This window comes from Lissotriton helveticus, chromosome 1_1 (assembly GCF_964261635.1).
Source record: "Lissotriton helveticus chromosome 1_1, aLisHel1.1, whole genome shotgun sequence".
Lineage (NCBI taxonomy): Eukaryota > Metazoa > Chordata > Amphibia > Caudata > Salamandridae > Lissotriton > Lissotriton helveticus.
In genome coordinates this window covers 1,901,102,992-1,901,126,100 of record NC_136057.1, presented here as the reverse complement: position 1 = coordinate 1,901,126,100, position 23,109 = coordinate 1,901,102,992, and the positions used below count along the sequence as shown (strand labels likewise).

At 49.2% G+C, this 23,109-nt stretch overlaps 1 protein-coding gene across 3 annotated transcripts in view; it reads left to right on the top strand.

Moving 5' to 3' along the window:
• PRRC2C (proline rich coiled-coil 2C) overlaps positions 1 to 23,109 on the top strand; it is a 1,522,187-nt gene that overhangs the window by 1,020,947 nt on the left and 478,131 nt on the right. For all 3 annotated transcript variants that reach the window (XM_078642844.1, XM_078642853.1, XM_078642862.1), the window contains one exon: positions 1,296 to 1,617. In XM_078642844.1, coding sequence (XP_078498970.1) covers positions 1,296 to 1,617 — 322 coding nt within the window. The remainder of the gene's footprint in view (positions 1 to 1,295; positions 1,618 to 23,109) is intronic.

The following is a 23,109-nucleotide window of genomic DNA, read 5'->3' as shown; positions in this document are numbered from 1 at the left end:
ACTCCCCAGAGAGCAGCGTTTGAGTGCCATTGAGAGGGAGGCATTTGCTGTGGTTTGGTCCCTGAAGAAGGTGAGGCCCTACTAGTGTTTGGGACTCACTTCCTGGTTCAAACTGACCATAGACCTCTCAGATGGGTAATGCAAATGAAAGAGGAAAATCCAAAACTACTGAGATGGCCCATCTACCTACAGGGTATGGACTTTGAAGTGGAACACCGACCAGGGACTGCCCATGCCAAAGCAGATGGACTTTCCAGGTTCTTCCACTTAGACAATGAAGACTCCCCAGGGCAAGGTTAGTCTCATCACCTTTCGTTTAGGGGGGGGGGGGGGGGTTGTGTGAGAAAGTGCCATCTTTCTTGCCTTGGTAGCTGATGTTAGTTAGTGTATCAGATGTCAAGTAGTTAGAGCGAGGCATAGAAGAGGTTTGGAATTGTTTTGTACTTTTGAGGAGTAATGAATTAATTTGAGGCGCATGCCTAGCTCTCTACGAGCAATAGAAGCATCTTTTTTGCCATGGTTGACTTTTTTGTCATTTTGATATAAGGACCTCTGTGCTAAAGTAAATTATTTTGTGTTTGAAACAGATGAAATGTGCGCGTAGTTTGTGTGCCTGTTGCATCCAAGCCTACAGCAAAAAACCTGTAATAGAAGACTGATCATTTTAGAATTGTAAAGATGTCTAGGCCATCTTTGAATAATCTTCATTGGTGATTTAGAGATGTAATTAAGACTGTGAAGTAACGTCTCTTTGTTGTACTACAACAAAGTGGGAGACACGGTTCTCCCTGTTACAGCTGCCCTTGATTTGTAGTTTCTGTTGAGACTGAAGATCTTTCATTTAACCTTTGGTCTTTTGATCTGGCTTAGGCAGTGCTTAAGTTATTTAGTGGCCTCTTCAGTATTTGACTATGGTAGAAAAAATTGGTTAGATTAGCATATGTGCTTGCTTTGTCTTAGTTTGTTTTAATCTGTATGTCCAATGTATACAATACAAATAGCAGATCACTTTCTTTTGCCCACAGAATTGTGCTGAATATGTATATGCTATTCTAGTTTCGAGGTGCAGACGTGAAATTTGCAAGCAAATTGATTAAACTAAGGCAACCTGCATGTTCCCAAGCCCCTCTCACATTTGCGAGTGAATTAAAAGAATAGTTAAAAACATGAGGTCTCTTTCCGGTACCAATCCTTTGGTTTGTGTTTTTATGAAATTTCAGGACTCAAGACATTCTTATGAATTTGATCTGTACAACAAGCAAAACACAAATCAACCTTTACTTTTCTTGTATCAGATGGAGTCAGCGAGGAAAGCATGGGAGAATTCACCCAGTGTGCCAGAGAAGACCTCACCAGTGACCTCAGCAGCACCTCCCATCACGAGTGCCAGTGTAGGCAGCGGTGCAGGTGGTAGCGGTGGAGCGGTTGGAGCTGGTGGCAGCGGTAGTAGCAGCAGCAGCAACAGCATCAGCAGCGGAGGCATTGTCATCAGCAGTGGTGCTTCGGGAGGCAGCAGTGGTGGCAACTTGGGAAGTGGTGGAAATTATGTCTCGTTTTCCAGCTCATCCATGCCTCCAATTCCTGTGGCTTCCATCACACCATCTACTTCACTGTCTGGTAAGATTTGAAACATTGCACCTCGTAGTTTGCACACAACATTGAAAAATTATACAAGTTTGATCTTCAGTAGTATGTCTTATCTTTATCAGGCCTGTGTCTACAGCAAGGATTTCGTTCAACGATCACATATTTCTAAACACTTAAGATTACTCCTAGATTTATAAATAGATTGATAAAAAAAACTCCAATTGAGAACCTGACTAGATCAGAATCTTAAAGCAGGCACAGATGCTGTCCATTGGTGGCTTTAAAATAAAGCAGCATTCACTGTGTTCAGGTCATGATATGGCTGTCAATACACATCTTTTAAAAGGGTCTAATTTAAAACTGCAGTCACCCATTTTTAGGTCCACTCTAAAACTATTGGATGTGTTTTTGTGGAACAACCCACTTCCATGCTGTTTTTTCAGAATAGATCTGGCATAGTGGAACTTTGACCTGACTCTAAGGCTGCAGCACACGAAGTCCTTGTAGCCATAGGTCTTAGACCAGACCGTATGTTCAAATGGCATTAAAAAAAAGTACTTACCCCATTATTGTAGAATTCGGACTTTTCAGGTATGGTATTGTTCCAAAGCTAGACTACAAGTGAAACCTGCAATATGGAACACTAGTAGCACTGAAATTCTAATTAGGAGTTGAGTACAACAACCTCAGCTTTTGAAGTAGAACTCTAGATGTCCCAGGGATTGAACTTTAGGTAACCCAAATTCCCAAAATGAAACTACACACACTAGAAATAAACACTAGTGGGAGAAATTAGAATGATAGGAACTGAAAGTGGAATAGTGTTACCTTGTTAATATAAAATACACACCTTTTTTATTGCTTTCCACAGTCTATTTACTTGTCCTTTATCGTCTAGTTATTCATCTTGTCTTTCTCTATTTTGTGCTTTGTTTTTCTTTCTATAAGTATGGAGTAACTGTGTATATGGTAGGAGTCCGTGTGGACACTTTCTGCACTATTTTGCACTTTGCTGGGGATCCGTTTATTGCCATTCAAATTGCCATCACTTGTAAACATGACGTTTCTTACCTCTTGCATCACGAATGGCATGCATTTTCACACATTTAATAGCACCTGCATGTATCTTGTATGCACTGTAATTAAACTGTAGACTCAGGTCTCTAAGCAAGTACCTCTTACGCATTAATGCACTAATCGTATCTTGGGTTTCCTGTTGTTGTATTTTCTATGAATGGTATATTGCGTTAATTAAAAGTATGTAATTTGAATCCAAGATTTAAAAGCATGACATCAACGTCTCAGAACCAATTGTGTTTAGATTCTAAAATTTGAAGATGCATATTTATCAGTAGTTGATCTATATAGAACGGTGAATAGACACGGAAATAGCAAAGTTAGAGGTTCTGCATGTGTTTCGTCTCTTACCTATGTTAAGGGTGGAATGCAAATTCAACAGGAGTTCAGTTGCAGGATGGTTATGATGACTACACTGGTTCAGCTAGGTCTGGTTTTCAGACATTGTTAATCCTATGGCACGGCTACATTGTCATTTTCTGGACATAGAAAACCTCTCATAGCTCCTGCCATCAGGTCCTCCACACTTTCACATCTCTAAGCTTGTGTGGGATGTTAAAAAGATAATGACTTAAAAGTATGTGAACTTCTTTGATACTTTAGACTGAGGGGAACGTATATAAGTAACTAATGGTGTTCGAGGCATGTGGGCTGCTAAATTCATATCTGTAGCATAGATCGCCGCCTAGTGTTGGGTCCGGATGATTGCACATTGTTGTCCTGGAAGAGTCTTCGAAGTATCACGAGATAGGTGGCTCCTCCCCTGGACTACAGTGCGCATGGGCATCGACTCCATCCCCAGATTGGTTTTTTCCGCCATTGGGTTCGGATGTGATTTCGACGTCTCCTGTTCGGAATCGTAAAAGTTCTCTTTCAAGGCCAAAAGGCCTTTTGGCGCCGTCGGTATTGTTCGCGTTCAGTCCCGTCTATCTTCCGGCTCGTGGAGTAGGATATCCGGGGGGTCGTGAGTCTCTTCGGTGATCGGGGCCTAGTCGACGCAGCAAGACTTCGACGGCATGGAACGGAGTCCTTTCAAGAAATGTCCCGTGTGTGGATCCAAGTACCCACACATTGACGTCCATCCTGTGTGCAACAAGTGCCTATCGCCGGACCACGACGAGGCCAACTGTATGGCCTGTTCCAGATTTCGATCGAAGGAGACGATCAAGCTTCGGCGCGTGGTGCGCCTTGAGGCCCAGCGATCGGCTCCAGCACCGGTGGACATCTTTGACGACCCCGCGGAAGACTAACAAGTGCGTCATCTGCAGATTTCCCCTACCCCGATGGAGGTCGAGTCCGGAGACGGAGCTGACGACCACAGTCCCGACATTGAAGAAATCGTCGAAGGTAGGGGACGACGATGAAGCATATGGGGCCATGGAAGATAGCTCGGAGGATGAGCTATGCCCCGTTCGTACTCTTACAAAGGCTCAGGTCACGGGATCGCCACGCGGCCTTACCCACGACCTTCCACCTCGATCCACGGCCCTGCCTTCCGGCTCGGCTACGGACACCTCTGCGGAGCCGCCATTACTGAAAACGAAACCGAAACCCTCGGTACCGGTGAAAACAAAGATGGCCGACACGCCATCGAAACCGAAGACGTCCGCTCCGGTGCCGACGCCGTCGTCTTCAGGGGCCAACAAACAGGCGCAAGCTGCAGACCACGCTAAGGTGCCGAAGGTGGTTGCCGAGCCTAGCTCGAAGAAGCCCATCGGGTCGGAGTCTACCAAGGGAGACAAGCCGACACCCAAGAAGACTGCCGAGCCTGCATCGGGCAAGTCTGTCGCGACGAAGACCAAGGGGCCCGTTGACGCGAAGTCGGTGAAGGCCGCAGAGCCGAGGTCTGGGGCCGTGACCCCTAAAGGAAAGCCGATCGATCCGAAGCCATCCGCATCGACGTCTACGGTAATGGACAGTGATCGAAGCGCACCAGTCACGAGTGCTCCTCGACCGGACAAACTCAAGTCAGCCACGCTCGGGTCTTCCCCAGGGGGCGGACCACGGACATCAGTCGGATCGACGAAACCGTCCGCTTCCTTTACGAAGCAGGTCTCGGACTCCCTCAAGCGCCTTAAGATCAAGGCTTCAGCATCGGAACCGAAGACTCCTTCCACGCCGAAGCTACAAGACGCACCGAAAAACTCATCGGCACCACTCGTCTACACGTTGCCGCCTAAGGTGGCGCCGAAGGCCTTTGCACCGCGGTCGGTGCCCAAAGACACCATGTCGACGTCCACTCCACCGGCTGGGTCCGTGGGTCCTCGACAACCTTTGGTTGAAGAACGGTCTGAGCATTTCATCGATGCCGACACCGGCAAACTCACGCTCTACAAGAGGAAGATTACTTCGCAACCTTTGCAGTCCTTTACCATTCCTCTGAAACGTAAAAAGCCTGCAGCAGACGCACCCGTTCTGGTGGAGCAGATTCTTCCTCAGCATAGGCGGAGTGCCACACCTTCACCCACATACTCAGATGGGGATGGAGGGGACCAAGATGAGGAGTACAACTTCCCTGCTCATACAGAGCCTGATGAACAGCAGGAATCATGGATGGATACTGGTGATCAAGGGGACCAGCAGACGGTCCAGGATCCACAGGTCTATAACGTAAAGCCGTCCCCCACTGAGGACTCTGCGGCATTTAATGCCTTAATCGAAAGAGCGGCTACAAACCATAAAGTGGAGATGCATGCTGACGTGGACTTCCTTTTTGACACTTTCTCTACTGCTGAAAAAACCATGTTGAAAGGGGTCCTTAAGCATGCGGCAGACATTTTCAAGGAACCCACAAGATCCCGGGTGGTAAATCCACGCATTGAGAAGAAATACAGACCGGCACCTGGCGACCCCACTTACATACGGGGCCAGTTGCCTTTGGACTCTTTGGTGGTCTCTAATGCCCGCAAGAGGGCAAACTCCCAAACGACGGGTGAAGCTCCTCCCCCGGAAAAAGAGTCAAAAGTGCTGGAGGCGTCTGGGAAGCGGGTAGCGGCTCAGGCGGCCAACATATGGCGCATCTCAAACACGCAGGCTCTGTTGGCCAGATAAGATAGGGCGCACTACGACACCCTAGAGCAGCTATTACAACACCTCCCAGACCAGTTTAAAGAGGGAGCTGAAATGCTTATACAGGAGGGGAAGCTCATCTCCAACGCTGCTATAAAGTGTGCGCTAGATGTTGCGGACACAGCAGTGAGGGCGATCAACACCAGTGTGATGCTGAGACGTCAGGCATGGCTCCGCATCTCGGGATTCAAGCCAGAGATCCAAACTACTATCCTCAACCAACCCGTTAATCCAGACAGGTTGTTTCGCCCAGAGGTGGACACCACCCTAGAGAAGATCAAAAAAGATACCGAGACTGCCAAGTCCATGGGAGCTCTCCAGTCGCAACAATTTAGAGGGAACACTTTTCGTCGCTCAGGCAATCGCGGCGTTAACAGAGGGCACATGTCGCAGCAGACGCCATTCAATAAAAGTGGTGCACAATCCTTCTACAGCAAGCAGGGCAGAGGTGGATACAGAGGAAACCGTGCCAAGGGTAGAGGCAGAGGCAACAACAGTTCCCGTACCTCTGCCGCAAACAAACAGTGACTCCCTGTCACTGCCCCCCGACCATCCCCACACCATTCACCTCCTTCACAGTTTAGGATTTACACTGACCTACCCGAAGTCACACCTCCAGCCAGCCCATGTGCGGCAGTATTTAGGCGCGACGATCAATACTCTGGCTGCCACAGCTCAGCCAAACACAGCACAACAACATCCAGGCGCTGATCCAAAAGTTCAGACCACAACACTCGCTCCCAGCGAGAGTGTTCATGCAGTTGATAGGCATGATGGCCTCCTGCATCTGCATACTCCCGCACGCGAGACTCCATATGCGTCCGCTCCAAGAATGCTTAGCGCATCAGTGGACTCAGGCTCAAGGACAACTAAACGACCTAGTGTTGGTGACGTGTCGGGCATACAGCTCTCTGCATTGGTGGAATCCACACAACCTTTGCAAGGGCCGACCGTTCCAGGAGCCTGTGCCACAGATTACACTATCAACGGACGCATCTCTCCTGGGATGGGGGGCTCATGTGCTCCACTATACGCTGCAGGGTCTATGAACAACGCAACAAAGGAAGATGCACATCAACTACTTGGAGCTGATGGCAATCTTCATGGCACTCAAGTCCTTCATAGTACATCTGTGCAACAAAGTCGTGTTGATCCGGACGGACAACATGACAGCCATGTACTACATTCAAAAGCAGGGAGGTACGCATTCTCCACAGTTGTCTCATCTGGCTCAGAGCATGTGGAAGTGGGCCATTCAGAGGAACATTTTCCTCATGGCGGAACACCTCCCGGGCACGGACAATCAGATGGCGGATCTGCTCAGCAGGTACAGCCACCAGATGCACGAGTGGGAGTTACATCCATCAGTACTCCGCCCTTACTTCCAGCAGTGGGGTCATCCAGAGATAGACCTGTTTGCCACGGAGGAAAACGCAAAATGCCAAAGCTTTGCCGCCAGGTTCCCTCACCCTCTATCGCAGGGCAATGCGATATGGATGAACTGGTCAGGCAGATTTGCGTACGCTTTTCCCCCAGCGCCTCTCATTCCGCTAGTGGCAAGAAAGCTCAAGCAACACTCGCTGACGCTCATCCTAGTTGCTCCAACGTGGGCGCGACAACCGTGGTACACCACGTTCCTCGAACTCTCCGTGGTACCGCATCAAAGACTGCACCTCACACCCCGGCTCTTAACGCAGAACCGTGGCGACATTCAGCATCTAGATCCGCAGCAGCTCAATCTGGCGATCTGGCTCCTGAGGTCTTAGAGTTTGGCTACCTTGATTTGCCCCCTGAATGCATGGACATCATCCGGGAGGCAAGGAAGCCCACTACCAGAGCTTGCTATGCAGCGAAATGGAAGCGGTTTGTCGTCTACTGTACAGAGCACGCTATCAACCCGCTCGATGCATCCATTCCTAATATCATCTGCTATCTGTTGCATCTTTACAAATGCAATCTAGCATACGCTTCCATTCGGATACACTTATCCGCCATAGCGGCTTATCTCCAAAACAGGCAGCATCTCTCTGTCTTCAGGGTGCCTGCCATTAAAGCATTCCTGGAAGGGCTGAAGCGGGTCATCCCTCCCAGGACCCCGCCAGCTCCTGTGTGGAACCTCAATGTGGTGCTCACCAGATTGATGGGTCCCCCATTTGAACCTCTGCATTCATGTGAGCTTCAGTTCCTCACATGGAAAGTGGCTTTTCTCATTGCCATAACGTCTCGTAGACGTGTTAGTGAGCTACAGGCGCTCACCATCCAAGAGCCATTTATACAAATTCATTCAAACAGGGTGGTGCTGCGCACTAACCCCAAATTTCTCCCTAAGGTGGTGTCGCAGTTTCATGTCAATCAAACTATCGAACTGCCCGCATTCTTTCCCAACCCAGAAACGGTAGCAGAAAGGATGCTCCATACGCTTGATGTCAAAAGAGCGCTTATGTACTACATTGACAGAACACAACCTTTTAGAAAGACACAGCAACTCTTTGTTGCCTTCGCAGCCCAGCACAAAGGCAACCCCATTTCCAAAGCAGGAATAGCCAGGTGGATCGTTAAGTGTATTCAGATTTGCTATCAGAAGGCTAAGCGCACTTTAACGGTCCCCCCCCAGGGCACACTCCACACGCAAGTTGGGGGCCTCCATGGCATTCCTGGGTAACATTTCTTTGGAAGACATTTGTAGGGCAGCCACATGGTCTACACCACATACGTTTACCAAACATTACTGTGTAGATGTGCATTCCAAACAGCAGGCAGCTGTAGGACAGGCTGTTCTTAAAACACTTTTTCAGACTTCTGCAGCTGGCACGGGCGGCCGCCGTTAATGGAGGGACTGCTATATATTCTATGCTACAGATATGAATTTAGCAGCCCACATGCCTCGAACTGAATATGCTACTTACCAGTATGCATTGGCATGTAGGGCTGCTAACATTCATATCGCCCGCCCTCCTCCCCGGCGCCCGTAGCGGCTGCAGACTTTTCTTACATTTTATCTCTAGCATGGCCATCACTTTCACTGTTAAACTCCATCTTTGCCACAATGGCTAAAAACAATCTGGGGATGGAGTCGATGCCCATGCGCACTGTAGTCCAGGGGAGGAGCCACCTATCTCGTGATACTTCGAACACTCTTCCAGGACAACAATGTGCGATCATCCGGACCCAACACTAGGCGGCGATCTAATGCTAAGATATGAATGTTAGCAGCCCTACATGCCAAGAACAGATGCATACTGGTAAGTAGCATATTCAATATTGAGCACCGGGGTGCCACTTGCAGTCACCTTCCTCTAAAGCCCTGCCTACCTAGGATACACAAAATCCTGTCTGGGACGGTGCTGGCACCGCCCCTGGCAGGAAACCCTTTGTCCTTGCCTCCTGCTCTGGGAGGACTCCCAGCAACAGGAGGGCAGACTTGTGTCTCGGTGGCAGCATCCATTTTGTGGAGCTAAGGCTCTGTCTAACTTTAACCGGCGTTACAGGTTACATACATGTCGTGTCCCTCTAGAAGGGTGGAATGCTAACCACGTCGCCAGTATTGGCGAGGGGTTAGTATTCCAATTCGTATGACACCTTACTCGACATGTTTTGATAAAACGATACCAGAGTTGGCATATAACCGCGAGGATTATAATGCACTTAAGAGTATATGGTATGCGATATCATGGAAATGGCTAAGGGATGGATCCCGAAAGCCGCAGACAGGCTCAGCTCATGCCAGAGCACCATCTCACACGATTCCAAGCACCCTGCCTTCAGGATTGTTAAGGCCTGCCATAGGAGTGACTGATAGGAGATCTGTGTGTCCATATAGGTTTAGATATAGGAATACTATATCTATAGCAGAGGGTGAGTACACCACTCTGCCCTAGCTGTCAAGCAGCCAGTTGTGTCTGATTTAGTTAGTCAGCCCAGGGGTGGCATAATACATGCTGCAGCCCCTGGGAGACTTCTGGGTGCACCTCAGCCCTGGGTACAGGGACTTGAGAGGGCCCAGTGCCAATTCAGTACCTGGGTACAATTTGGAATAGAGAGAACAGCTAGGCTGTGGGTCTGATTAGCAGGCCCACAGCCAGGGAAAGTCGTAAACCAGTGAAGCAAAAAGCAAAAATCTGGGTGATCATAGGATTGCAGACCCTACTCTCCTACAATCCAGGCCTCCAATTCCCAGAGCGCACTCCCGTCCGCACCCCCGGACCGGGAATCCAAGAGGTATGACCAGTATGGGAAGAAGATCTTCTCCTCTATTAGCCTCGGCCTGCGGTCTTCTAACACCGCCTGCCTCTTGGGACGTTACACCCACTCTGTGTGGGATAAGGTCGCGGAAGTGCTGCCAGAGTGTCCGTTGGAGGTACGGGCCAAACTCGGCCAAGCCCTTGTGGAGGGCCGGGATGCAGCCAAATATTCCATCCGGTGTGGGCTGGATACCACTGACTCGCTGGGTAGAGCGATGGCAACGACGGTGGCGGTCAGACGCCACGCCTGGCTGAGGTCCGCCAACTTCTCGGCAGATGTCCAGAGCACGCTTATGGACATGCCGTTCGATGGCCGTCGCCTCTTTGGCGACAAGGCAGACCATGCGCTTGAGCGTTTTAAGGACTCCAGGGCTACGGCCAAGTCCTTAGGCCTCTCGGGCCAGCGCCAGCAATCGGCTGCCTATCACTCCTTTCGTGGCCACGGAAGGGGTGCGCCCACACGTGCCGCCAGCCACGCACCGTAGGGCAATACCCAACGCGGTGGCGGCCGTGGGAACCGCCGTCCTGGTGGTCGGGGGCAGCGGCGAGGTCAGTCCACACCTTCCCCCGCAGCATCCGCCTCTAAACCCTCCTAGTCCGTGCTTTCAGGCCCATGTGACGCCAGTGGGAGGCAGGGTTCGCCATCACCACCTTCACTGGCGCACTGTCACGTCGGACAGGTGGGTGCTGCAAATCGTCCGAAGGGGCTACTCCCTCCCCTTCGAGGCGACTTCTCCAGCCATGCCACCGCAGAACCACCGTGTATCGGGGGATCACTTGCAACTTCTGCGGGAGGAAGTTACGGCCCTCTTGGCCAAGGGGGCCATCGAGCGTGTTCCTGGGCCAGAAGTAGGGTGTGGTTGCTACTCCCACTACTTTCTGGTACCCAAGAAGGGCAAAGGGGGCCTACGCCCTATCTTGGACCTACGGGACGTCAACGGCTTCCTCCGGAAGGAGAAGTTCAAGATGCTGACACTGGCTCAGGTCCTGGCTGCCCTGGACCCAGGAGACTGGATGGTAGCGTTGGACTTGCAGGACGCTTATTTTCATATCCCCGTCCTGCCTGCCCACCGGCGCTACCTGCGGTTCATGGTGGGCCACGAGCACTTTCAGTTTACCGTGCTCCCCTTCGGCCTTACAAGCGCCCCACGGGTGTTCACGAAGGTGATGGCGGTGGTCGCAGCTCATCTGTGCAGGTTAGGGGTTTCAGTCTTCCCCTACCTCGACGACTGGTTGTTGAAGGCGGGCTCGCCCCAGACAGTCGTCAGCCACCTCCAGACGACGGCAGACCTCCTGCACCAGCTGGGGTTCTCCATCAATGTGCCGAAGTCACACCTGTGTCCCTCTCAGAAGCTCCTCTTCATCGGAGCGGTTCTGGACTCGGCGAGGTTTCGGGTTTATCCGCCCGAACAGCGGGTCTGGGATATTCAGGCTTTGATTCCCATCTTTCAGCCGTTATCCCGGGTTTCGGTCAGGTTGACGCTGCGGCTTCTGGGGCTGATGGCCTCCTGCATCCTACTGGTGCATCACGCCAGGTGGCGGATGCGGGCTCTGCAGTGGGACCTGAAGTTTCAGTGGGCCCATCATCAGGGCAACCTATCCGACCACGTCCTGATCTCGGAGGGCACTGCGAGACAGCTGCAGTGGTGGCTTATGGACCGCGATTGGGTCAGCGGCAGATCCCTCTCCCTTCCCCAACCGGAGCACGTAGTTGTGACGGACGCGTCCCTCCAGGGCTGGGGAGGCCACATGGGAGAGGTGAAGATCAGAGGCCTCTGGTCTCCGGCGGAGACCCGGCTCCACATCAACCTGTTGGAGATCAGGGCGATTCGTCTAGCGCTGAAGGCATTCCTCCCCTCTGTCCGGGGGAGTGTAGTGCAGGTGTTCACGGACAACACCACCGCCATGTGGTACTGCAACAAACAAGGCGGGGTGGGGTCGTGGATCCTTTGTCAAGAGGCTCTTCGCCTTTGGCAATGGCTGGAACGCCAGGGCGTGACCCTGGTGGCTCAACACCTGGCAGGTTCTCTGAACGCCAGGGCGGACGAGCTCAGCCGTCGGTGCATGATGGATCACGAATGGCGTCTGAACTCGGACGTGGCGCAAGGCCTCTTTCAGCAATTGGGAGAGCCTTGGTTAGATCTATTCGCCACCGAAGAGAACGCGCAATGTCATCAGTTCTGCGCGTTGGAATTTCCAAGGCGGCACTCGCTCGGAGACGCTTTTCGTATCGAGTGGAGTTGCGGTCTGTTGTACGCCTTTCAGCCTATACCACTTCTGCCCAGAGTGCTGAAGAAGATCAAGCGCGACCGGGCCCAAGTCATCCTTGTGGCTCCGGACTGGGCACGAAGGTACTGGTATCCCGAGCTACTCAGTATGTCAGTCGATCCCCCGGTTCGTCTGCCTCTTCAGGAGGACCTTCTGTCGCAGCAGCAGGGGACGGTCCTCCACCCGAACCTGTCCAGTCTCCACCTCCATGCTTGGAGATTGAGCGGCGACAGTTGAGGCCATTTGACTTGCCTCCTGAAGTCTGTAACATCATTCTGGCAGCCAGGCGTCCCTCCACAAAGTCGGTATACACCTGCAGGTGGAACAGATTTGTGGCATGGTGCACAGCAAAGGCTGTGGATCCACTTTCTGCCCCTCTTTCTGAGGTTCTTCTCTTCCTTCTTTCTCTTGCCCAGCAGGGCTCTGCTCTGGGCACTATCAAGGGCTACCTTTCTGCCCTTTCAGCCTTTCTCAGGCTACCTGATCAGCCTTCTTTGTTCAAGTCCCCTATTGTTAACAGATTTCTTAAGGGCATCACTCACACGTTTCCTCCTGTTCCGTTTGTGATGCCTCAGTGGGACTTGAACCTGGTTTTAACATTCCTGATGTGCGCTCCCTTTGAGCCACTTCACAACTGTCCTCTTCGCCTTCTGACGTTGAAGACTGCTTTCCTGGTTGCCATCACCTCTGCCAGGAGAGTGAGTGAGCTCCAGGCTCTTTCTTGTACTCCACCTTTCCTTTCTGTCCATCCGGACAAAGTGGTGCTTCGTACCAAACCTTCTTTCCTGCCCAAGGTTGTCACGGCCTTTCACATCGGGCAGTCTATCACCTTGCCAACCTTCTTCCCGCCACCGCATCCCTCTAAAGAGGAAGAGCGGCTCCACCGTCTGGACCCAAAACGTGCGCTCTCATTCTATTTGGATCGCACACGCCAGTTCCGGGTGGATGACCAACTCTTTGTTGGTTACGTGGGCGCTAAGAAGGGGAAAGCGGTGCACAAGAGGGCCATCTCCCGGTGGATCATCCTGTGTATCCAGGCTTGCTTCTCCTTGGCTAGGAAGGAGCCCCCGGTTGGACTGCTGGCTCATTCTACCCGAGCGACGGCGACCACAACTGCCCTGGGCAGAGGTGTGCCCTTACAAGACATCTGTCAGGCAGCTACGTGGGCATCGCTGCACACGTTTGCGAGACACTACTGCCTGGACAGCCAAGTCCGGAGGGATGGCTTCTTTGGCCGTTCCGTCTTCCAGGACTTTCTGGTGTGATTATTGGTTCGCAGACCCACCACCGGGGTTGGTATTCCTGGGGTATCTATTCTAAGGTAAGGAATCTAATACTAACTTGTCTCTTTCAGATGCACAAGTTACTACTTGTGTAACGATATATCTGTAGGAGACATTAGTTAGTATTAGATTCCTTACCGACCCACCCATCCTCCCCGTTCTGCGAACCAATATCTAGGGTTAGGGTTGTCCCCTTCAGGGCCCTAGTTTCAATGGCACCAGTGTTGGTTTTTAACATGGCTCTGCGTTTCTGCCGCGGAAAAGCTGTGTCTAAGAACTGACGTCAGCACGCGGAGGCGGCGTCTAAGTACTCCGACGACGTCATCACGGCGCCCACGACGCCGACGACGGACGCGGAGCCGCAGACGACGCCTACCGACGCGCAAGGGTACTGCTACGCAAAAATTTCCGGATCCAGTCTGACGCCTGGGGATATTCTAAGGTAAGGAATCTAATACTAACTAATGTCTCTTACAGATATATCGTTACACAAGTAGTAACTTGTGCTTCACCCTGGAAATTTGCCTTCCTTAGCTTTCCCAAAATGTGGATGTTTGGACTGTTCTCTGCCTAGGTAGGGAATTTGTGTTGCCTGTATCCTGCGTGTCCAGTAGCATTTTATTTGATACTTTGTTACATTCATCTTAAATTTTGGCTTTGGGACTTAACAATGAATGCTACTAAAGAAACTAGGGTGTGTGCATCTTTAGCTGTCTTTTTTCCCCTTCAGTACAATGTTTAGGATGCACAATAACATTGGTTGACACCAAAGTATTGCATTAGCACTTTAAAAAAAGGTATGGAGGAGCTTTACCCTACACCACAGCACAACCCCACGCACTCTGCATGGAGCTCATTTTAATATAGGATGTAAAGTTTAGCGTGAGGGCGTGTTACATAATCGATAATGGAAGAAATTACTTTTATCTTGCAGAGTATTAATGTTATGTGTATTGTGCTTCTTGGCTGCCAAGGCTCAATCCAAATGATTGGCTTGTTGGACAGTGGTGGCGGTTTCTGAAGATTCTTAAACAAGTTGTCACTCGTTTTCAGATCAGTAGCCAATAACATTCTAAAAAGTTACATATTTCAACTCTGTATCTGTAGGAGAGTAGGGTCTGCAATCCTATGATCACCCAGATTTTTTGCTTTTTGCTTCACTGGTTTACGACTTTCCCTGGCTGTGGGCCTGCTAATCAGACCCACAGCCTAGCTGTTCTCTCTAATCCAAATTGTACCCAGGTACTGAATTGGCACTGGGCCCTCCAAGTCCCTGTACCCAGGGCTGAGGTGTACCCAGAAGTCTCCCAGGGGCTGCAGCATGTATTATGCCACCCCTGGGTTGACTAACTAAATCAGACACAACTGGCTGCTTGACAGCTGGGGCAAGGTGGTGTAATCACCCTTTGCTTTAGATATAGTATTCCTATATCTAAACCTAAAATGGACACATATATTCCTATCAGTCACTCCTATGGCAGGCCTTAACAATCCTGAAGGCAGAGTGCATGGAATAATGTGAAATGGTGCTCTGGCATGAGCTGAGCCCGTTTGCAGCTTGCGGAACCAAGTCCTAATAGCTGTTCCATGATAACGCTATACCATATACTCTTAAGTGCATTATGTACCTCGCGGTCATATGCTAACTTTGGTATAACATTATCAAAACATGTCGAGTAAGGTGTCATACGAATTGGAATACTAACCCCTCGCCAATTCTGGCGACGGGGTTAGCATTCCACCCTTCTAGAGGGACACGACATGTATGTAACCTGTAACCCCGGTTAAAGTCAGACATAGCCTCAGCTCCACAAGATGGATGCTGCCACAGAGACACAAGTCTGCCCTCCTGCTGCTGGGAGTCCTCCCAGCACAGGAGGCAAGGACAAAGGGTTTCCTGCCAGGGGCGGTGCCAGCACCGTCCCAGACAGGATTTTGTGTATCCTAGGTAGGCAGGGCTTTAGAGGAAGGTGACTGCAAGTGGCACCCCGGTGCTCACTGTGCATAGGCCGGCTGCAACCAGTTCCAGGGGCACTCCAGCCCCTGATCTGGGGAAAGCCCGCCAAAAGAGAGGGGTGTAACCACCCCCCTCCTAGTCCCACCCATAGGGCAGGACTTAGTCGCGTGCCAGCCCCTTTTTGCAGGATAAAGGTAGGAACTGGCCCCCTTCCAAATTAGATCATCTTTGAATCCTGAACCGACTTTCCACGAAAGGACCTCGAAACTCTTCTCAAGATTTCTCCCTTGTGACTAAGGAGTAGTCACCCTGCAGCAGCAGGCACCAACCAAGCATCGCGGTCTGCTGTAAGTCTCTCCTCCGGATCAAGACTGCCCAGCACGACGAGAACCGGCTTCCCTGGCACCTCTGACCTCAACCTGCATCATCAGCCCAGCTGTGATCCGTGGGTGTGACGAGACCTCGAGGGACCGGCCATCTTTAAAGACTGCACGACGCTTGTCCAGCACGACCACCGAGTGACCCTCGACTGAGTGCTTTGGGGTAAGAGAAGCCCCGACCCTGAGCAGCTCCAGCACCGAAGTTCAGCCCCCCTGCATCCACGAGATCTGCGTGGGGCCCTTCTGCTCTTTGCTGCTCACCGCGTTGTCCAGGTCACTTGCCCGTTGGCTAGTGGCCCTCTCACGACGCTTCACGACGACAAACACCGCTGGTCTGGTTGCTCCAGACTAGCCCTTGCTCCCCTCCAAAAGAGGAGCACCCTTGACCCTCCTGGTCCACTCCAGACTCCATTTTAAGTCCACCGCGTGGGCTTGCATTTGCCAAGACTTGTTGCCCCAATCCTGGGTCCAGCGACGTCGACAGCAGAGACCTTCGTGGGACAGCTCGCACCTCCATCCTGGTCGCCGACAACGCCTCCTGGTCCGAGAGACTGCAGAGCCCAGCAGCGCCCACTCACCTGGTCGAGGTGACTTCGTCCGGTGCCATCCTGGTGCCCACCTAAATCACTGGCTAGTGATTCAGAACTTGGTCCCCTCTGCTTACAGGTTTTCTTCTTCCCTGATCCAGGCTTGGATCACCACAAACTTCTTCACTGGCCGCCTGCCAGCAACTTCTTTCTTCGGGCTCCTGGATCTTCAACGAGTGTTTCCGACGCAACTTGAACCCTATGCAGCCGCAGCCCCTGGGCTAGGTAAACTGAGTACTCTGGTGCTCCAGCATAGTCCAACACCCTAAGTGTTCGGATCCACCCTTGTTTTCGACCCACCTAGTCGGGTTCGCCCGAGAACAGTAACTTTGCAATTACTAGTATCCATAGACTTGTTCCCGCATTACGCGTGAGAGTTCCCACTCTGCACACGGCGTCCCTAGGCCTCCTGCTTCTAATCCAAGGGTTCAGCATTGTAGGCCTAGCATTTCTACAGTCTAGAAAAGTATTACTTACCTGCTAGTAACTTCGCATTCCACTTCTTGTGTATATGGTTTTTCGTGCCCCTCGGGCATTTGTGTAAATTGTGCGACTTTTAGTATTTTCGTAAGAGTATTGTTGTGTGCTTAGCTCCCTGTCTCATAAAGAGCCAGGGTAGTCTTGTTATAAATAAATATACTTTATTTTTGATAACAACTTGTGTGGTGTCCTTTCACTTGGTGTTCAAGGGGTAATGTAATGGTAAAACAGCTGGCTTAACACGCCCTCTAGAGTCTTAGCCTTAGACTGCTCGTATCCATGCTACTAGGATAGCTGGTCTATAAGGTTGACTTACAACCAATCATCAATAAGGGTTGTTTGGACTGATGCATAGTGATCACTAGAATAGTGAGCACTGCATATCAGGCCAACTTCTCACAGTATCTTATTGTTTGGTTAAGTGTGGTGACATTACCATTAGTGATAGGTTTGTATTCAAAGTTTGCTGGTCCCCGTCATACATGTTGGAATTTGCAGACTAATGTGGTGTGCAACCCTTCCAGTAGTCCTTGGTTCTGTCCTTTTCACAAGATGTTACATTTCTTGTTTATGTAGTCATATCGCCCTGCTGCTTATATTCTAGCACAAGCCATTGGTAGATGTATTGTATGAGGAATGACTAGAGAAATATTTTTCAATAGTCCAAAGTTTCCAGTTCCATGTGGGATCTTGAGCAAGAGAGGTTATAATGGTCATAGTGTTGTGAGTTTCTGAAGTCCAATCTTTAGCCATTACACAGTCACTAGACTTCACGATCACATTTCAAAGACTTCTGTGAAGTATTCCGTTTTGTGGCATCATTAAAGGTGGGAATTTAGGGCTGAAGAGATATTCTAGAGATAGGGTCACGTGGTTGATAATGTCAGTTTCTGCTGGCAGTCTACAGTTATTTGTCAGGGTAGTTTTGAATATCACCAATTTGCACTCACAAATATGCACACATACCTACCTCCTACAGCAAGTGGTTTTCCAGGAACATTACTTCACTGAGATATGAAATTAGGGAATGGGAAGCTCCTCAATTTAATTTGTTGGAAAGATAATTGTTTTGGACAGTTAGTGTTGCATAACCTAATAAATGATGCAATATCGCTCATACTGCTGCTTGTGCGGTTTTACAGCACTCTTGTTTTGTCAAAGGAATTACAGGCTCTCCCAAATGGAGAGGGAGCACTTGAAAGAGGTACAAAATTATCATTAACATTTGCCTCCACTGTTCTCCTGTATTGGATCATTCATAGATTCTCGTGCTTGAATCATTCCCCATCGTCAAAGTGGATGCAGTATGTAATAGTACCATAGGCTTTAATGACAATGAAAAGTCAACATAATAGTCTATGTCCTTTTAAATATTTTTTAAAAAAGGACCAAACCTGAACTATAATTAATCAGGCGACATCACCCTCTAGAACATGCCAAACAGAGGCTGAGTCACTCAGATTATTTCCATCATGTCGTGTGAAGGGATTCTTCCGCTCTGCTCCGTTTTTCTTATTGCATTCTAACGTTTGTAAATCTACAATGTCAGACTCTTAAAAATAAATTAAAAAAGGCCCCTTCAGATCCTGCAAATCCTGTAGGAAAGTGAGTTCCCACTCTCGCTAAACTGTTGGAAAAATGCGTACAGCTACAATTGACTAAACACATAGATAAGTTTGATCTCCTAAACGCTCATCAGTCAGGCTTCCGAGCAGGGCACAGTACCGAAACTGCCATGACTCACATAGTGGACGATGCCCTCCAAATCCTAGACCAAAACGATACCTGCCTCCTCATCCTTCTGGATCTTTCCTCAGCGTTCGATACAGTTAAACATGAGAACCTACTCGAACTGTTAAACACAAGAATGGGCATATCTGGGACTGTTCTAAAGTGGTTCACCTCATTTCTACACAACCGGACACAAAGAATCAAAAGCAACAACCTGCTGTCCTCTCCGGTACCTGTATCGCTAGGCGTCCCTCAAGGATCCTCCCTCTCCCCAACACTGTTCAACCTAGTTATGGAACCTCTCACTACGCTGCTACAGGCATCTAATGTGCACTTTCACATGTATGCCGACGACACCCAACTTTATCTCAAAATACAATCTCCCAAGGACATCATGCTTCTGAACACCACGATCAGAAACACCCAATCCTGGCTTGCTGAGAATCACCTCAAACTCAATGCTCTGAAGACCGAGTTCCTCCTGATCTCACCTCCCGCTAAAATATCCACGGCTCAAACATGGCTTAAGCACTTAACGGCTCCAAATGTACAGCCCATCGTAGTAGACTCAGCAAAATCCTTAGGCATAACACTTGACACCAATCTCAACATGCAGCAGCGCATCAGCAAGGCAACCAAAGGAGCGAACTTCCAAATCAATACCCTGAGAAAACTTAAACCCTTCCTTCCTGCCAAAGACTTCCAAACTGCAGTACAATCTATAGTCATCCCGCACATAGAATACGGTAGCACCGCTCTCTGTGGGCTCCCCCTAACTACAACGGCACCCCTAAGAGCGTCCCTTAACGCCGCAGCGAGACTCGTCACAGGCTCAAAAAAACACTCGCATATCTCCCCGGACTTTAAATCACTGAACTGGCTACCTTTTGAAGCCAGAATACAACTGAAAATCGCATGCATGACGCACAAGGCTGTGCACCTGAATTCACCCGCCTACCTCACTCAAAAGCTGACAATTTCGGGTGGCTCCCGAACTACTAGAAGCCCAAACAATCTTTTGCTGAAACCTCAAAGATTTCGGAAGGAAAAAACTTATAAACGCTCCTTTTCAGGAATGGCACCCAGGATCTGGAACTCTCTCCCTCCTGAAACAAGGCTCATCTCCTCCAACACAATCTTTAAGAAAGAAGTTAAAGCGATCCTCATGGCAAAATACACATGATCTACTATTCCGTATCACTCATGAATCTGCTCTGTAAGTCCTGCCCGACCCTTGGTCTACTGTACCACCCGTATTATCGAATTACTTAACTGTATACGTTCACTCTTTGTATTTGGTTATAATGTTTGATGCACCTGGTTGATTATGTGTATTGTTATATTGCTGACGCACCTGGTTGACTTTGCACACTTTACCCTCTCCACCTCAACGATCCCTACTTCCCTACTACTGTCGCACCTGTGGGACTATACATCCTGCACACACCCACCTCAACTTTGCCCACCTTTAAACTTAAGTATTCTAAACACGCTTAAGCAAGTATATGCTCCTTATTATTGTACTTTATACTATTGACGCAATTGTTTGTCTATACACAGTGTACCGACACTACCTCACCTGTGACCTACCTCATGTCATTTGACCTACCTATGTAACTAGCACCTTGTACCTAACTACCTCATATATTACTTTGTATATACGCTTTATTACTTTGTATTTTTATCCCCATGCAAAGCGCTCTGATATCTGCAAAGATCTTGTTCGCGCTATATAAAACTTTCAAAATAAATAAATAAATAAAATGTGTATGACCCACAGAAAGACTATTTCCTCTACCCTCAAAATCAAGTAAAGGAATGCACGATTTGCTGTACTTGTTATTCTAAGACATTTAGAGACAGAGAGGGAAGGCTACTTCTGTTACTACAGAAGTCCAAATCTCAAAATCCAAGCTCATCTGAGGGGGACAGTGATTATTTTGACAGATCCCACAAAATATCAAGATCTTCTGACCATGGGGCTTCTGAGGGGAGTAAAAAGGCCTTGAAGGCACACCATAAAGGCCCCCTAAGAAATTAGAAACTTGAGCTAATCTTCACAGGGGCGGCCTCCACCCAATCTTCTACTCCGTCTGCAAATAAATCAGAGCGAAAACATTGTCCCTCCTCAGAACTGTCAAGGAATATAAATCCTCTTAGCACGCCATTGACGCCGGTATCATCGACCCTCACCACAGTCTCGTTGATGAAACCATCGTTGTCAAAACCATAGTTGTCAAGGACTTCGACTAAGGCAGCGATTAATGCTCCCATCTCGGCAACCAAGGTGATCTTCCCTAAATCACCGTCAACGTCAGAATTGCCCGTGGGTGGTCTAACAATGAAGGAGTCTCAGTCGACGAGCCAGTCTCCATCGACTAACACATCGTCGTCAGGAACACCATCTGCAATCAAGCTGTCGACTGCGGCACCATCCTCGGCATCGCCAACAGCACAATTGACAGTGATACAGACAACTGCCACATCATTGACAATGGTTTCGTCGACAAGGGATTTCTTACTGGCAACGCCCCAGCTCACTTTTACGTCATCGACTGGACCGTCTAAGAGAATAAAAATGACCAATATAACCAAGACTGCATTAAGATCTGAAGTGACCATCTTTACTTCCTAGCCATATACTGGATGTGGAAGAGTTGAATGATGGGCCATTTAGGGATGCACACAGTCCTTCAGAGCTCCAGGGGAAATGCCAGAAGCAAAACTCTGATGATGACTATTAAGAGCAATACTATCCGTCCTATTATGCACCTCCTAGGTGGCATTATAAACCGTACGAATATAACCCGCGATCACAGCTTGGACATGACTAAATGCACATGCCGGCGTCTCTAGTGCAAGATCTGCAATCCATGCTGCAGGATTACAAGAGATTTCCAGGTCCGCCACAGGAACAGTAAACAGTTTCACCCGGGCCTGTTTCTCCTACTACACCAAGAAACGTCCATCCACCAGTTACACCCAGGATAACACCTGCTTCCAACATCGCACCACCTTCAGGTGAGGAGCACTCTGCCTCAGACAATGAAAGAGAAAGAGGGATCCCCGATCCTTAACCACAAGACTAATGCGATGATTACATGGTTCCAATTCCATCCCCTCCGCCATCTCATCCTGCAGAGATTCCCCCAGAGGACATCAGGGGTTTTCATTATCTGATGGACCGAGCTGCAGCACAATTTCATCTACCAACTTCTGTCAAGGATCCAGACTGTTTTTGTCACGATTTTAATGGGCAACCCCGAACGTCTGTAAGATCCATCCCCATTATAGATTATATCTGGGATGAGAGGATAAAAATAGTTTAAAATCAGGCTACGGTAGCACCACTACCACCTCGCCTTGACCAGAATTATAAGGCCATTTATGATTCCCCTGCTTGCCTCATCAGTAATCTCAAGACTGTCTTTTATAATTCAAGCAGAACAAAAGCGCTCCAAAAATCCCTCTGCACCACTAGACAAGGAGGGAAGGCGCTTGGACAATATAGAGAAGGGATTATCCAGTATTGGGGTATCTTTCCTAGATTCACATGCCTTAATCATTTCCCGTCGTCGAGATGGGAGTCCCACGGTATAATAATCAAGCAGTATACAAATAATGCCATAGGCTCTAATGGCCCTGAGCCAAGCTCATATAGCCCATCTATGTCCTTTTTTTTTTTTTTAAAAAAGGACCAAATGTTGAATGCAGCTAATCAGCTGTTAGCACCCTCTAGCACCTTCCCAACAGAGGCAGATTCCCTCATTTTCACCGCACGTCATTTGTGAAGGGAGTCTCCCTGAGTTCTACTTAGTCTTCTAAACTTTCAGTTTTTTTCTTTAAATCTTTCTACTCCTCATGTCTGATAAGAAATGACTCTTTAGGCCCTGCAAGACCTGTGGCAAGAAAAGGGTTCATGTTGATGATCCTCACAAGGACTGCATGTACTGCCTCCATCCAGCCCATGAAGTAAAAAAGTGTAAAATCTGTTGTACTTTCGCTTCTAAGATCTTAAGAGACAGAGAGTGGAAGTTGCTTCTGTGGTTGCAGTCCACTAAGCACTGCAAGTCATTGGAAGAAGACAGTGATTGTTCACCTAGACCTCATAAAAGACCAAGGTCTGAGGAGAAAGGCTCTGGAGAGGGCTGTAAACACCTTAAACCCTCTCCAGAAAGCAAGTGCTCAAAAAAAGGAGAAACAATCTAAAGTCTCATCTGAGCCTTCATCTTATGTTTCCTCTACCCCTTTGAGGAAAGAAAAGAAGCAACACAGGGCCTCATCTGATGTTGAGAAGAGCAGGATTGCAAAATCCCCATCAACGACACCGTCAACAACAGCAAGTTACACTATTACGTCGTTGGCCCCGTTGACATCAAACACGACGACCATGGCCATCTCCAGACCCGTACCATCGACGAAGGTATCGTCAACGCCGTCTTTGCTGTC